General features: G+C 32.6%; 2 protein-coding genes across 9 annotated transcripts in view; both read left to right on the forward strand.

Annotated features, from left to right (window-relative positions):
* LOC133171497 (tumor protein 63-like) overlaps positions 1-15,652 on the forward strand; it is a 32,751-nt gene extending 17,099 nt beyond the window's left edge. For 2 of the 5 annotated variants that reach the window (XM_061306257.1, XM_061306261.1), the window contains exons 2-14: positions 756-890; positions 1,447-1,579; positions 4,352-4,450; positions 5,269-5,339; positions 6,285-6,363; positions 6,508-6,694; positions 7,114-7,330; positions 7,475-7,590; positions 7,699-7,796; positions 7,882-8,003; positions 12,578-12,790; positions 13,180-13,273; positions 13,447-15,652. In XM_061306257.1, the coding sequence (XP_061162241.1) occupies positions 756-890; positions 1,447-1,579; positions 4,352-4,450; positions 5,269-5,339; positions 6,285-6,363; positions 6,508-6,694; positions 7,114-7,330; positions 7,475-7,590; positions 7,699-7,796; positions 7,882-8,003; positions 12,578-12,790; positions 13,180-13,273; positions 13,447-13,710 (1,828 nt within the window). In that variant the 3' untranslated portion in view covers positions 13,711-15,652. The other 3 variants (XM_061306258.1, XM_061306259.1, XM_061306260.1) reach the window with 3 other exon arrangements.
* A 641-nt stretch (positions 15,653-16,293) lies between these two features.
* Positions 16,294-17,157, forward strand: part of LOC133172637 (chloride channel protein 2-like) — a 29,906-nt gene continuing 29,042 nt past the window's right edge. For all 4 annotated transcript variants that reach the window (XM_061307575.1, XM_061307574.1, XM_061307576.1 and 1 more), the window contains exon 1: positions 16,294-16,375. The gene's annotated coding sequence lies outside the window, so the exon portion shown is untranslated. The remainder of the gene's footprint in view (positions 16,376-17,157) is intronic.

Below are 17,157 nucleotides of genomic sequence, written 5' to 3' on the forward strand. Positions count from 1 at the left end.
CGAGAATAACGTACTCCAGCCATCGTTCAAAAGTTTTATGAAAACATCGGAAATCTCAATGTTCGGCAGTTTTATGAGATCTTCAGACCACCTATCAACACTTGTTATATTTCGGAAAACTTTATCTCCAACAGTTTGACATCACCACCCTGTAGGCCTAATCATCTGCCACTTCTGAATTTCAACTCCCAGTTCACAAAGTCTTATCAAATGATGATTTTAATATATTGAAAAAGCTATTCCTTTAAAGGATAAAAGGTCTTTCAGCATAGGCACTTGCCAAGAATTGAAATTATAGTCGTAATCACAGTCTGTATCTAATGACGCCATCGTTTACATGCCCTACATTTCACTTTTGCGTGATGTAAAAATCGGGTCGGAAACGTATCTCGGAAGTCGCGTATTTGAGACATCTGTAGGCATTTCTTGGAAAGAAAATTTTCGTAGATTCATAGAAAGAGATGTATAGGTCTTAAGAATTAAGGGGTTTGGGGGTTGTTTGTTTGTTTGTTTTTTTTTTTTGTTTTTTTTTTTGAACTTGCATTATTAAAAAAAAAAAAAAAAAAAAAGGTCATGCTAAAATTTTGTGCAGATGTTAAATGATTAATCGATCTGTCAACAACCAAACTTTGACACAATTTTTGATGTAAAATATTTTTCTTCAACTTGTATAATTTGTATTATATAGATATTTGTGCATCATCTTGTACATTCCTATACTTCTCAATGGATTCTAAGGATCAATTCTATTACAGATTTGGAAAATATTCATCGAAAATACCAATGTCGCAGACAACCATATCTCCTAATAGTTCAGTCACTGGGCCCCCCTTGTCCCAGGAAGCTTTTGATTACTTGTGGCATAGCTTAGAAGAGTGTACTGACCAAGGGTAAACAGTTTTATTTATTTTATTGATTTATTTGTAAGGGGGGGGGGGGGGGGGGGGCATTGATATAAAATGGATAAAGTACTTGAAAAAGAAATATGGGGAAAGAAATCAGTAATGTACTGAAATGAAGATTTTAGAATGTACAAATTAAGATTTGTTTTCCTTAATTGCTCTGAGTAAGATAGATAGATAGATAGATATATATATATATATATATATATATATATATATATATATATATATATATATATATATTATATTATGTTATTTCTGATTTTATCATTTTTCTTTGGACAATGTACTGATAAATGTGCAGGGTTGTCCCTAAGAATTAAAATAGCAGGGGACATTAAAAAAGTACAAGGGGATCTGGGGTTCCTCTCTTAACAGAAGGATGAAGGGGAATACCAGAGTAACTTGGGGATTAAGTCATTATAGGCAGGGAAATTCCCAGGCCCCCAGGACTTGGGGACAACCTTGATGTGAAATATTCTTGGTACAAATTGATGCAAGGGTAAAATAAGTGGGTTTTTTTTTTTTTTTTATCTTACTATAGCCAGTACACTCATATACAACAGAGGGACTTGGATTATTCATACGAGGATATAAATGAGGATGAAGATACCACTAGCCTTCAGATAGAAAGATTTCAAATAAAATCGAATCATCAAGATTCGATTACAGATCTGGTAAGTTTGAGTTTTTTGTTTTTTCTCTTTGAGTTTGAACAACCATAAGAGTGTTTGTCTTGGGTAAAAACTCGGACACATAAAAATTTAACTTGTGAGTAAAAACAAAACATTACTTTAAGGAGCTGAATGATTTTGTATTTATAATAAGATTGTAATAGGGGAAAACCATTGACCACCATCAGTTAAGTGTTCCATTATATTAACAGTGTTTTGAGGGATTAATAATTTTTACTTTTACTCCGTTCTTGTTGCTTTAATTGAGTTCCATTTTCCACAAATATTTACCCAATGTGTTTTTGAATATTTACACATCAATTGAAGCATCTAATAGAAAATCAATGAAAATTCTCTACTGTTTTTACATAATATGCTTATATTAGTGTCATGAATTCATGTTTCATATTTTTAAAGTGCATAATTAGACAAAATTGGAAACTGATCAAATTGTCAGTGTGATAACATAATAGTATAAGATATAGAAGAATGTGCAAGATCATTTTATTTCAGTGGAAATCATTCCATGTGAAAATTTCTTTAATAGTTATAGTCAGTTATCCTTTTAAAAAATTTGATCCCTCTCCCAAAAAATTGGATCCTTCTCTGAGCCTAAGGCTAGTGGTCTAATGCTCATATCAGGTGTCTGTGGTGCTAAGCGGATGAGAGTTATTGAACCCCCCCCCCCCCCCACCACCACCACCACCTGGATGGGACACTAGTCCATGGGAGGTTGACCCCCACCCACAACATAACCAAGGACTCATTGCATCTGGATGTACTAAGACAATGCAGATAAAGTGCCTTGTCTAAGGACACAACATCAAGTGACCACAGCAGGGCTTGAATCAGAGACCTTTGTTACTGGCCAAACACTCATGACCACTGAGCTATGTACTCCATATTTAAAAATTGGATGCAAACCAAATTTTAGCCCATTATTGATCAAGTGTAAAACAGGCTAAACAACACTCATTAAATTATAAATGAAGGCCCTAATCTGATTACGCTGTTGTCCTGTTTAATATTAGACCACAAAGGCTTTAGGCCTCTATTCCTTATACCTGCTGACAGTCTTTGTTACCTTTAATTAGGTGTAAGAACATTACCTGGATATGCTAAAAGGCCATTGTTAAACTGGGTTGTATTACATAAACTAATAATGCATTTGCTGGTGTACTATGGCAAAACTAGGTTAAATGTTTACAAGTCTTTAAGATATTACATAGAGTTAAAGCTTGGAGTATGAAATCTTTGTTTGCACAGCCCTGTTGACTGATCTAAACAAAGCCATGCTGGTCTGCTATATATAGGTTTAACCCCAGTAACCAAGACAACAGAATGCCAATTTTAATTATGCACTGTTTCTCTAAAATTTACTGCAGTACCTAAAATCATTAAAAATTTAAAACAAGGTATTTATAAAGAGATCATGCATGACGAATATCCCTTTAAATCAATCTTTTGTTCCCCCTTTGCGTCACCCTGAACTAGAGGCATTATCATATTATAAATACTTATTGATCACCTGGTATTGAACTCTGCCAATATCTACGTGTTTGGGCAGGTAGATTGTCGCACGGACTTTATACAAGTTTATACCTGTGTACAGGCAAATGTTTTATTCCATATAAACTAGTTTACAATTTGAAATGCTTTAGTGAGGAGTATTTTTATTTTAACTTTCTGTGATATTTATTTATTTATTTTAAAAAAAAAAGGTACAGTTTTTGTACTGTGAAAATTAACTAAAGATATTTTTATCATTATCCGTCCACAATGATTAAGTTTGAAAGAACTGGATTTACTACATACAGGGTAAGTTGAGTACTAGTTGTTTACATCTCATTAATGAAAAGGTAACATCTTTTAATTTCGTTGACTAGTAATACAACACTAAATAAAGATCAATTTTTTTTTCTAAATTTCTTTTTGTTTTACTATATAAACACTAAAAAATATTAACCATAATTTTAAGTTATAAATAAAATCAATTTAATTAAAATTAAATTTTATAAGTCAGGAATGTGGCATGTCCCAAGTCTTTCTATAAATAGCTGTCCCACAAATGAGTTGTCAACCTATGTATGTATACTTGTAGATATAACTATAGGTACACTTGTGGCTTAGAGAATTGAATAGAATATTTAAATTTCTCTAGGCCAAACTGATAAGGCATAGGGCAGTTCATGCATTTCTGGTAAATATATATATGTGAAAGAGATGAAGAAAAGCTTCACCTATTTTCATAAATTTCCCTACTAAATGTTTTATGTTAATTCATTTGCTTTCTCATTGGAGGATAGATTAATTGTCGCCCTGATAGATATTGATCTGTGGGGAACTGGTCACCAAAAATAATTAGGCTTATCTATAATAGCATTCTCCCATCATTGATCCTGTAGTAGATTGAGCAATCAAGCCCTTGTTGAGATAATTAAGTGTAAAATGCATTTTCATTAAACTACACAGGTCACAGATTTTTTTCCCCTGTCTCCCATGTGCTATTGATTTCTAGAATGGTTGATGCAGAAGCTATGCCAGAAATTTTTTACCATGCCAAAAGGAAGAAATGACAATCAATATGAAATAAAGATTGTATCATGAAATTAAAAACCACAGAACATCCAGAAACAAAAGATGTTAAATACACAAATCTGTGAATGTGCAACATAACTTTTAATTTTGCAAAAAAGTAACCCAGATGAAATGATTGATTCTTGGTTTGGGTGAAAAGATTTTATTTTTGAATAACAATTGCCATTCTTGTTGCAGCTTAACCCCATTATTCCACAATCAACAGCCTCGTCAATGAGCCCAGACTCACAGACTGGCATCATAGGCAGCTCAACAGCATCATCCCCATACAATGATGTAAGTTTATTACCTGTCTGCTATTGCATACAGCATACACTGGATTCCATCGGAAGTTTACAGCTGTAAATTAGAGAGACTTTAAATTTTAATCTGACATGAAATTGAATTTTGAATAGTAAAGACCAAAAAAAAAATTGAAAGTCAGTGATACCAATTCTTGTTACCTAAACATACATTAAGCATGATTTAGACATTAAAAAATAGCTTTCCAAACTGATCTATAGAGTTGGCATGTTTCATTAAGAATTTTAAGTAGATTTCAAAAACAAAAATTAAGTGATAAAGATAAATCAAATCTCACATGCTGGGACACACAAATCATGTTTGGGAAAATGTCACCCTCAGAGGCTGACAGATAATATTACTGTTTTTTTATTAAGCCAGTATTAGAAATGTAAACTGTTCACTCAACATGCCAAGCTAATTCATCAGGCCTTAGTTTGTTTAACTGACAATGAGAGAGTGTGTGTTTGATGCTATTCAATCAGTGTTATCTAAACATATTAAGTTAATTACTGTGTTTGACACCCTGCATTGATATATATAAAATTAGCAGATGTAATAGAATTCAAAATATTTATCTTGGCTATTCTGTACTACACAGTTAATACTTCAGTCTAAGTACTTTTTGAAAATGAGAATGAAAATGTTGGATTTGAGTTTCCATGCAGAAGAATTAGATGAATATTATGCCATTTATGATGAAAACAAGGTAAAAATGTAGTCAGAGAGCAAGTTTATTGATCTCTCTAAGATAAAATTGATTTTGTATTTCATTCTTCAAGATAATTTATTGATACTTTTATTTTTTCCAGACCATCACATCTCCCCCACCGTATTCACCACACACAAGTATGACCTCACCCATTCCAACAGTTCCATCCAAGTAAGTCAAGTCCAAGTAGATCCTGTTTTCCTTTGTGTGAATTATTAGTAAATAAAATGATTTACAGCAAATTAAGCTTCAGGCAAAAATATGGGGCTTTGTTTCGATGGGAATATAGGCAGAAGAAATTGAAGAATTGTAATAGGAATCTGGATATCACAGTTTCTTATAGGGTCATAGTGTTATTTTTGTGATTTTATATAGAGAAGATTAAAGAAACTTTGAAAAGAATCACTGGAATGGAATTTTAACTAACTGGATATTTGGCTTGGTCTCTGTTGAATTGTAACGGTATAGTTATTCATAAAAGCCCTTCTTTAAATCCCTTAGCGACATGAACAAACTTGAAACCACTTCAAAATATCTAATGTCAACATTGTGCTTGGTCAACAAAGTGTGTCGCATTAAAACTCCCACTTAAGAAACTCAGAGGAATGGGTTGTTAAAAAATAGAATTGCTTTGTAGAAAACAATTTTCTCTAGTGTTAAAATTTAATGACAAAAAGGTCAAATGATTGAAAAAATCAATTCTTCTCTTCAAGTTTAATAATTTACATACTGAACGCGATAAAACTAACCCACAATGTCATTTTTACCTTAAAGTCTAGTATATTGTCAACAGATAATAATCAATAATAATCAATAAATTCTTTTCACATTGTACAGAACGTTTTTAAAACAGCCTTTACAGTATATGGTTATTGGTAAAAAGGTCAATACATTTATTCTGGGTACACTTAGAATCCATTTTTCCCATCCTCATTAGAGTGATATTGATTTTATTTGCTTTTTACCTCCATTTTGTCTCTTCCATAGTTATTCAAAACATTTTAAAATTACATGTTAAATACTTATGAATGAATTCAGTATATTAAATAAAGTCCTTTGTTAGACTGTTAAAGTGAATGCAGAGTACAATTTTTAAATCTTACTTATCTTTTACAGCACTGATTATGCTGGGGATTCTGGATTTCAAATATCATTTTCGCAACCATCGAAAGAAACGAAATCAACAACTTGGACAGTATGTAGAAAATAAATCTTGATCACTTGTACCTATAAATCATGCTTTTTTTTCCCCCAGTTCATGAGTGTAAAATAATCTCTTTATTGAGTATGTAATTTATCCATATTATTTTGTGATAATGAGACATTTTGTCCTTTGCAGTACTCCGAATCATTAAAGAAACTATATGTCAGAATGGCTACAACATGCCCAGTACGTTTTAAAACACAGCGCCAACCACCTGCAGGTTGTATTATCAGGGCAATGCCAATTTTTATGAAACCAGAACATGTGCAAGAACCTGTCAAGCGTTGCCCAAACCATGCAACATCTAAAGAAAATAATGAGAGTAAGCAATATTTTCAAATATTTCAAAAGACATCATAATTAGATACTTTACATTCATGGTACTTTTGAGCATGTTAAGTTATAATTTATTTGAGGAAAGGATAGAAAGTGATCAGATGGATTACAGGGATTATGTAACATTTGTTATCAGGGCACTGTATGGATAAAGTTTGTATCAGCTGTAATCCTCTATGTTGACAAAATCACCAGTAATTGTGACTTTGAAAGATCTCGTTCTGTTCACATACACAGTAGAAATGTGCATTTTACTATCAGCGGAAGAAAGATTTTTTTTTGATAAATGTATTTGAAAGCTTGTAAACAAACCTTTTAAAAGAAGTCTCAATTAGCACAATAATTCCTTGCATATTAGCTTTATTATAGTTAAATTCTATGATCTACATGTATTTCTATTTATAGATCATCCCGCTCCAACACATTTAGTGAGATGTGAACACAAACTGGCAAAATATACGGAAGATTCTTATACATCCAGACAAAGTGTTATAATTCCCCATGAGCAGCCCCAGGCTGGGTCAGAGTGGGTGACAAACCTGTTCCAGTTTATGTGTCTGGGTTCCTGTGTGGGAGGGCCTAACAGAAGACCCATCCAAATTGTCTTCACCCTTGAAAAAGAGTAAGTGTCATAGAATTGTCAAATCAGTTAATGCATTAATACTCTAAAATGAAAAATAAGGAATTTAACTGCATAACAATGGTCTAAATGACAACTTGTCAAATATTTGCAGATTTCTGATTTTATCACAATTTTTTATTCTAGCAACCAAGTGCTTGGTAGACGGGCAGTGGAAGTAAGGATATGTGCTTGTCCGGGGAGGGATCGCAAGGCAGATGAAAAAGCAGCTCTCCCACCTGCCAAGCAGTCACCCAAAAAGAGTAAGTGTAATTGTATTTGGCACTTTATTATTGTCCTAAGTATGACAAGAATTTGAGGATATTTTCCATGTGATTATATTTACAGATGTATGATAATCTTATTTTCAGTTGGGAGTAAGATCTCTTATGGAACAGAAATTACGACCATAATGCCTGGAAAGAAGAGGAAGTTGGATGACGGAGGAGAGGAATCTTTCACCCTGACAGTGAGTGTTAACAGCCCTATCAGAATTTGACTATCCACTTTTTTTGCATTTATTCAGGTTTTAAAAATTGATCCTCTGTTTATAGGTGCGTGGTAAAGAAAATTATGACATTCTTTGTAAACTGAGGGATTCCCTAGAACTTGCATCCATGGTTCCACAGAATCAGATTGATCGCTACAAGCAACAGCAGGTGGAAGTGAACAGACAGTAAGTGTTACCTTGCTATTACAACAGGTCATCACTCCAGCAGCTGTTGGCATGGTTTGATGACTTGATGAGCTTTTCTTGTATCAGTCTTGGCAAAATGCTTTCATCAACTAACACTCTTCTGAAATATATAATCTTTTTTTTTTAATTTTTTTAAAGAAATTCTTAAATACATGAAAAGTTGATAACATTATCATATAATTTCTTTTTGGAAATGAAATGTTGAAAGGAGAGTGTTGGTTAATGACTGCATTTGTAAAACATATTTAGATTGGTTTGCAAGTCCCCTTCATTTTTTTAAAAGATTTTTTTTTTAATTCTTAATTCTTAAAACAATTAGCTGGAAATTGAAATTATTAAAGAAAAATGTGGCTTGAAAACCAATTTTACCAATCCATACTCAATGATTAGCTAATACTTAATAGTTAAGTTGTTAGGTTTTATGACAGATGTAATTGAGTATGGATTGGTACTGGTATACGCTTGCAGATCGAGTGAAAGAGGTGTGGTTGGCCGCTAAAAGAACAAGAGGGATAGAGATGAGAAAAGGTACACAAAGGATATGAAAAATCTTTGTGAACCTTTATTGTAGAAAATTTTGTCCACTCTCTCCTTTCTTTTGAATTTTCTGATATCCAGAATATTAAATTGAAAGGGGGTATTCCTAGTTCACGTTCCCACTAACCGAGGTTACTGCATGAGCACTTCTTTCCTACTGACCTCAAAGACCTGTTCAACACTGTGTTTTGACCAGGACTTTGTTTGACTGTTGCCCGTTATGGTAAGCTGTGAATTGATATTTTTTCAGGCCTTCAATACAGAAAGATAATCATGCACCGGCTATAGAATATGAGAATAGTGACTTTATCGCGAATTGTTTGGAACCTGAAATAGACTTTCCCTCAGTTTTCAATGGCAGCCACCTCAACCTAAAGCAGGAGTTCAGTTTCACAAGCCAGTTTATGTTCTCTGAAGTTGAAACGTAGAAGATAGAGAATTAGTTGACGGTGTAGACTTTTGCCCTGATCTTGCCTGACTTGTTGTAGGTGGCTGTCTGTAGTTCTGGCCCGTGAGAGCAAAAATAAATTGATGAAAAGAAAATCCAAGCCAGGGAAAGTTCTCAAACGACCCTGTTAGTGAGACAGAGGCCAGAGATTGAGCCAAAACCTTGTAATTCTGGAAGCAGGTCTTCGTAATGACAGGATACAAGCATATTCTACAGATGCTACCAGTTGTCCTTGTGTCAGGGAATTTCCAAAGTGCTGGGATAACTTCATCATGCCCCAACTCTCTGAAGCACAACATTGTTTTCTTGATCCTCCACAGACTTTTCTTGCATGTCATTTTCATTATGATTAAATAAAAACTGATTTTGCTGGAGGCTCTACCTCCATATATTATGTGTTCATATTTATGCAATTAAGAAATTGCGAAGATTTACTTATAAATGTTTATTATACTGTATGTGACATGTTATGTTAGCTGAATCTTTTTAGCTTTTATAACTTGGCCTGTAAATTGGATCTGGGAATTAATTATTTGTATTCAAGATATTTTAATTTATTTGTTGTTGAAGATGAATTTGTTAGTTGTAGTAACTACATCCGTCCTTTTCAATAGTGCTGAATATTATTATCTTTGATATTAATTTTGTAAATAATTTATATTGAATGTTTCCTATTTAAAACCATTTTATTTCCTTTCTGAAGATAAAGCAGGGATTTATCATGCTAGAATCATGCATTTTGAAATTACAACTGCCAGTAAAATTAGAAATAGATGGTGAATGTATGGAATATTGTATATTTTGTATATGAAATAAACTAGAACAAAAGTGACATTTGTTTTCATTGGAATCTTGCGCGATAATTATCTTGCACGAGTTCTATCCCTTTGACTTCATTGTTTTTTTTTTTTAAAGACAAAACCTCATATGGCCAAACACAGTTATTATAGACAGCATAAATGTTTACATGGTTATGAAGCAGTTATTTTAGACAAGATATACTTGGGTATAGCCAAACAAAGTTAACAAGTGATTATTTGTATAATAAGCATCTGGAAGGAAGTGCTCAAGGAAAAATGTGGGAAAATAACAGGAATGTTTTTTCATGTTGCAGTGAAAAGTTTATCTCCTCCAATTCAAAAGAGCAAGGTTCACTTGAGACCTTGTTTTGTCGAGTGAATTTCTGAAAAATTAAAACTGCTCAAATTTAGTTGGCAATACATTAAATATCACTTGGCCCTCTGGTGACTGCATATCTATTGAAAATGATGGAATTTTCTTGTGTGGACAGGCATTGGAGAGAATCGTAAACCCTTGGCTAGCAAAGATGCAATTTTCAAAGTTCATGGGAAAGTTTTATTTTTCAAAAATTGTATTTTATTGAATAACTTACTGATTGATAATTTCTTTTTAAAGATAACTGTTAAGCATATTTAGTGGAAATGGGTTATAGCCATATAAGATAATTTTTGATTATGAGTGGTTTAAGTCTTCATTCTACGTAAACATTTAAATGATGAAAATATGAATGTGAAGTTTTTATTTTATTTTTCAAAAAAAATTTTTAATTGAGTATGATTGTATGAACCCATTCCATATGATATTGAAATTTTTTAAAAAATTATATGTTTCAACAAACTCATTTATTTAAATCACACTGACACAACATACAAGAAGCCTAGGGGTCAAGGCATTTAACATAACACCCTATCGCTAGCTTTGGAGTGATTTTGAATCATGCATGAGGCTCTTTTTTTTTTCACATATCTTAAAAACATAACTGAAAAATTATTTATTTATCAGTAAATAATTCAAAGTAATAAGGAAATCAAATATGTAAAAGATGAACATGACAACACAATATTTGAAAAAAAATATATCAATTTCCTGTGAAATTTTAGAATTGAGAAAAACATTGTTTCAGAGCAGAGGATTGTCCTTGCCTTATACACCTCCATTCTTTTATGATTTCACTTCTCTGCTCTTCTTGGAAAATATGTTAAATCTTTATGCACCAATGTAAAGAGTGAGATAAAAAGAAAACAAAAAAACGACCAAGCAAACAAAAAAATTGAATTTATGTGGTTTTTGTCAACACCTCCCTCCCATCAAAACTAATTGTGATGCATGTTGAAGATTTGATTATCAAGTACTGTTAAATAACATATTTATTTTGCTTATACTTAAAAATAGACATTTCATATAACAGAAACATGAAGAATCATGTTTGCACTTTTTGGTGCAATTGTGGACAGAATTTTTAATTTCACTTGTAAGGGAATATTGCATGTCATGTCCACCAGAAACTTGAATGTCAGCAACTACGTTAGTCGTGATGGTATGAACAAAATAACTACATTGAAAACTTCAAATTTGAAAAAAAGCTTAATAAGAAGAATTACCAGTCCAATTTCAACTAATAAAATTGTGATGATAAGGCCATCTTTAAAAAAAATTGTTTGCTTGCCCTCTGCCATCCGACTAAAATCAGCCCGACTCAAAACTTTTTTAACCTACAGGAAACAATTTCTTTTTATTCATTCCGAAGTTTTCTCATCCCATTCATAACTATTTTAACTTCATTTTCGCAAGTGCTTTTTAATAAAAAAAAAAAAAAAAAAAAAACCCTTCCTACCTTCCCAATTTTTTTTATCCTTAGTAGGGAGAGGGCAAGCAAACTTTTTTTTTTAAAAGATGGCTTAAGTAGTCTCTTGCGGGGAATATTAAATCTGTCTTGCAAGTATTTTTTATGGAAATGTCACGCAGTGTATTTCGCATGTAAAGGAAAATTATGAAGCAAATTCTGTTAAAAAGAAAAAGTCCTGCAGGATGTATGTTGTATGTGCAGAGCTTAATTTATGAATATAAATAAGTTGGGTATTGATATAAACATTTACAATTTTGCATATAAAGAAGTCTTGTGGTCACTTTTACCCAGGGTTTAAAAAATCTGTTTTGCAAGTAATATCTTCTGCTTGGCATTAAATGTGAAAATGTGCACTGATACAAGCTGGACTAGTAAAACTACCAAAAGTATATTTCAAAATACATACTAATAAGGATTTCAAACAGTACTGGTCCAGGTTCAAGTATGTCCTGTTGTTGTTGTCCTCTAATACCGGTATGGCCAACTTGAAAAAATGTTTCAACGAGGCAAATAGTATTTTCTGATGTGTTCCTGTTAAAAATCTTGCTGACGTGCAAATAAACACAGTGCAGCTTGGAAAGGATTCACTTTTTAAAACTTAAAAATCAGCAGTTTTTAAAAAAAATCAATAAAGGAATGGTGTCGCAGACTCTGATGCATAAGCTCCTTTCCAAGAAATTGGGGGGGGGGGGGGGGGTTCTGGTATCTTTACTGATAAAAATAAATGAAAGAAAAAAAATTCTTCGCTGTTTAAAGAAGCAAATTAAAAGGCAATTCATTTGCTTGGACATAAATATAAACGCCAGGAACACCATCTTGATTGTCATGGCAATGGCAGTAACAGATAATACAAAAAAATTAGACATAAAAATAGAAAGATTCTCAACATAGATTAAAATTTAAAATGTTATCAATTTTTAGGCCCACTTTGATAGCAGCAAGTCGAGAATCCGAGGTGGTTGTGCAGACAGAGTCAACTAGTAGACAGGCCACTCTCCCATTTACACCTGAGGTAGCCAATCAGATTCAAGTGTCTTCCTCGCAAAACGGTGCTGTCCAAGTGATCCCAATAGAGAATGGAGACGCTCAAATAAAGGAGGAGCTGTTGAATGGCACTGACAATAGCATTGCAAGGTAAGGCCTATCCTAAAATTGTGATATAAAATTTTAGCGTCTGCTTTATTCAAATTTCGGAATGAAAAGGAATAAGCTAGAAGACATGCGCATACAAAAGAAATCAGGAATTTAGAACGCCGAGTCAGATGAATTTCCAACCTAATAAGAATAAGAGTTATCGGTCTTTGAATAAGAAATAATCTGCACAAAATAACCGGGTTTATTCATGTTGGATAAACCCCATTAAGTAATAAAAGTGAAGAAAATAGTGATGATTTTGCAAGAAATTTAGATACCTATCCATGAATGTAAGATGCCCATTTTGTAACAGTAAAAATATAAGGGAAAAGGATTATTGTCTGGTGAAAGAATTGATTATAAAATAATTTTCGTTGATTTTTTTATAGTTGGTTGACCAGCTTGGGCCTCTCAGCATACATAGACAATTTCCACCAACAGAACCTGGTGACAATGAGCCAGTTAGAAGATCACACTTTAGAGGTACATAATTAAGGATATCTTTACAACAAGTTATTCTGCAGTATGAAATTCTACATTGGACTATGTACTTGAATTATGCATTTTTTGTTGTCAGATTTTGCCAGGATATCTTTTTTGATAAGATTTATAAGTAAGTACAGTCATTTGGTTTAATTTGCCTTATTTTATTTTAGGACCTCCAAAAAATGAAGATCGGAACAACACACCGCAACAAGATTTGGAAGGGTTTAGTGGAGTACAAGAACTCAGTAAACTGCCTGGACCCAGAATCCTTACAAAGAGATAATAGCACAGCTTCCTCCATTAATCTGAACTCCCAGGGTTCCATATCGCAGAGCTCCACCTATTGCCCGGGATATTATGAGGTCACCAGGTACACCTTTAAGCACACAATTTCTATGACACGAGAGACCAAGAGGCCGAGGACTGATGAGTAAATGCTGTAAGGACCAAAGATTCCACACAACGAGCAGTACTGTACAGACATTTTGAAAACTTTGTATATGTACGTTTTGGTCAAAATGTTGATGCTTATTTATGCAAACAAGGAAATGTTTTCAAGATTTTACAATCTTTGCTCTTTTTTGTGAGAGGAGCAGTTTTGTAGAAAATTGTTTCAGCTTTTTTTTTTCCCCTTGTCTATTTGTTAATGATTGTTATGTATATTTTTGAGTTTCGTAGAGTTAGCATTTGAACAAGAGTATAGACTTGTGTATGGTCTTATTTGCTTTTTTTGTTTTGCTAGGGTTAATTGGTTTTTGTTTTGTTTTTGATGTTAATTTAAAAAGAGATATACAATGACAAAACGTTAATGGTGTTCAAAGTTCATTGTGAACAAACTACTTCTGTGTTCAGTGATGCAATTACATTGATATCATGTTCATGTCGTCCTGCGTTTTTATATCACAAGTGAAATTATGATGGTGCAATTAAAGTATTCCATTTTCATTCCATTTCAGTTTGAGATGCATTAAACTGTATTTTTTATGGGTCATTTTATAACCATTGGCTTTCCATGGTTTTATACTTCTCAAAACATTTTAAACATTGTTGATTTTGATTTTTTTTTAATTCATAAAAAAATTTATGGTACTTATGGTTTTAATAAAAGTATCTCCATAACTTTCTTAAGTGGCAGAAATGTTTTCTACTCATCATTTATCATCTCATTTTATGCATCACATAAAGCAAGTCAAGAAACTCTCCGTCCTGTTCCATTTTCTGTTACTAGTTTTTTTTTTTTTTTTTCAAAGAAAAAGAAAAACATGTTGTTGAGCAATATTCTATATTTAACTGATATGTATTGTGTGTTACACGTGTCATTTGCTGTGAAGTATATTTAATGAGTGTGACAGTGTATAGGGTTCATTTTGAGTACAACAGTGTATCCATTACAAGATTTTATTTATTTATGAAATTGAACCATATTTTGTTTTGCCTAAATAATGTTGTAATACCCAAATTAACTTGTACATTTATATACTATGTAGTGAGTAGAGTTGATTTATATATTTAACATCTGTTTAAATAACTTTACAAACAATATTGGAATCCCTCTGATGAAATATCTCAGCATATTTGGACAACACTGCCTTTCAAAGATGTAAACTTACTGCATTTGTCATCATCTTGTTTAAATCTGTTAGGATAATTCATTATCTAATGGAAGTAATCACTGTTCAAAAAGCATTTGCTTTGAAGTAGGTATGAAAACGAATTAATGTTAGGAAGTGTTCGGACTTGGAGTGTGCAATTGTTGACATTGTGCCTTAGGATGTGTTATCAAATTAAATACAGCCACCTTAGCAGGCAATTTCTCCTCACTAGCTGTCACAGGTTCAGACAGTAACAAACTAGATACACGCCATTAGAGCTCTCCTTCTTGTCAAAATTACAGTGAGAAAGATGTCTGTAAATGGTAGCATGAACGTAACTATGTCCTATTGCACTTGAAACAACAAAAAATCAGTGCTTGTGTTCTTAGCCAATATTCTGATGTGTATAGTGTATGTGTTTACCAATATTTCCTGTGTTATATGTGATCTTTGTTTTACTGTATTTGAAAAAAACCATGAATGAAACAAAAAGTTGTCTACTTAAAGCTGCATATGATCGCCATATATGTAGAGAGAGTATTTTGAGACTTTTTTATGTTAAATCCAAATTTATGTGATAATTGAATGGTTCAAATGTTTCTTTGGCTTTATCGAGAATTTAAGAGAGAGAAGTTTTCTATGAATTGTTGATTGTACATACCTTGCAAAGTCTATGAAGCTTACTTTTGATAACCATTATATGATACAAATAATGAGTGGAAAATGTTTTATAATTTTGTTTTACAATACAATTATATAAAATAAAACAAGAAATATATCTGAATACTTGATTGTATAGTTTTTCTTTCTCATGTCTAAGATGTGTCTTCTTAATATTTCCAGATACCAATGGTTTAAGTATTAAGTGGTGTAATTAATTTCTTTTTTGTTCAGATCTTTGGTGCATAAGATGAACTGACTTGATTTGTCACAAACGGACATAAAGAGGAAAAATGATAGTCGTTGAGGTCAAGTTATGAAAAGGGACATGTGAAAGATGCATAAATAGGCTGTCAAAATAATGCGAGGTGTCCTGTTTTCAGTATAAGTGAAGCAGTGTGTAATAGATTTTGATACATAACCTCTGTCTTTTTGGTACACTGAAGATATATCACACAAATTTCATGACTTTTTGCTCATCTTGATTTTGAAATTCATAAAACGACAGAGATTATAAAGAAGTTCCAATTAGCATGTGTCAAATTTATTTTCTTATGATGATGTATCTTGTATTTATTTAGCTTTGTATTAAAATTCGCTCTTGGTAAGATTACCATAGAAAAGAAAGGTACATCTGGACAGATTTTTTAATTTAGGATTTTATAAATATCAAAAAAGAAATATTTAAACAAAAATTTCCCCAGAAATATACAGTATACTTTGTCTGCGCGCGCTGATGGGTCAACTGACACGTTGAGTGATTTACCGTGGCAGACGACACCGGTAATATTGACGCCCTCCGTTAAAGAACCTTATATTTCTGGGGATTTAGAGCACTTGAAAAGGGGTAAGGTATTTTGAACTCAACATGCAGTGAGGAGTCTTAGTATCCATTATAATTGTTTTAATTGACAGTGTAACTTGATAAATGACTATAATTTTGCGTATTTCCGGGATAACTGACGGACAACTTGGAATTTGTATTTTGGGTTGTGTTTTTTTTTGGGGGGGGGGGGGGGGGGATTCTGTTATTGAATATGGGTAAAGGACCCTCATACATTGATTGTCAGTTTTGATATTCTTCACTTATGAAATAATTTATTTTTGAATATTTTATTAAATGTTTTCTGGAGACGCTTAATTTGTATTAATTAGGAAAACATGTGTAACCCTAAAGCAAGTTGTACTATACAAGGAAATAAGCGAGATTGGAAAACTTCCATCTCATTGGTAAAATTTGATCATAGACTCAATTCACTGATTATTTTTAACCGAAAAAAAATCATCTTTGTTTCCGAAAGTTGTTTCGTTCTTCATACAGGTAACTAATTAATACAGTCAGAAAAAGTGAGAGAAGAAATGGTAATCTTTATATGGAATGATGGCACACCCTCCTATTCAAAATATAGACAGGAAACTTTGCTTGTGTTCCTATTATCGATGCTTTTCAGTGGGTGAAGGTTACGTGATCATGTAAGAGTGATGAATAAATTATGTAGACACGAACTACTACTGTTTTAGAATTTAACCGCATGGATTGAGTAATTTTTCGCCTCTGCATTTGAAATTAAAATGAAAATTAAGAATGTTGATAAATGGTGAATGAAATAACGATAATTTTTTTGTGAA

The sequence above is a fragment of the Saccostrea echinata genome, unplaced genomic scaffold (genome assembly GCF_033153115.1).
Source record: "Saccostrea echinata isolate AGI-Se365-2 ecotype Australia unplaced genomic scaffold, CSIRO_AGI_Sech_v1 ptg000054l, whole genome shotgun sequence".
Lineage (NCBI taxonomy): Eukaryota > Metazoa > Mollusca > Bivalvia > Ostreida > Ostreidae > Saccostrea > Saccostrea echinata.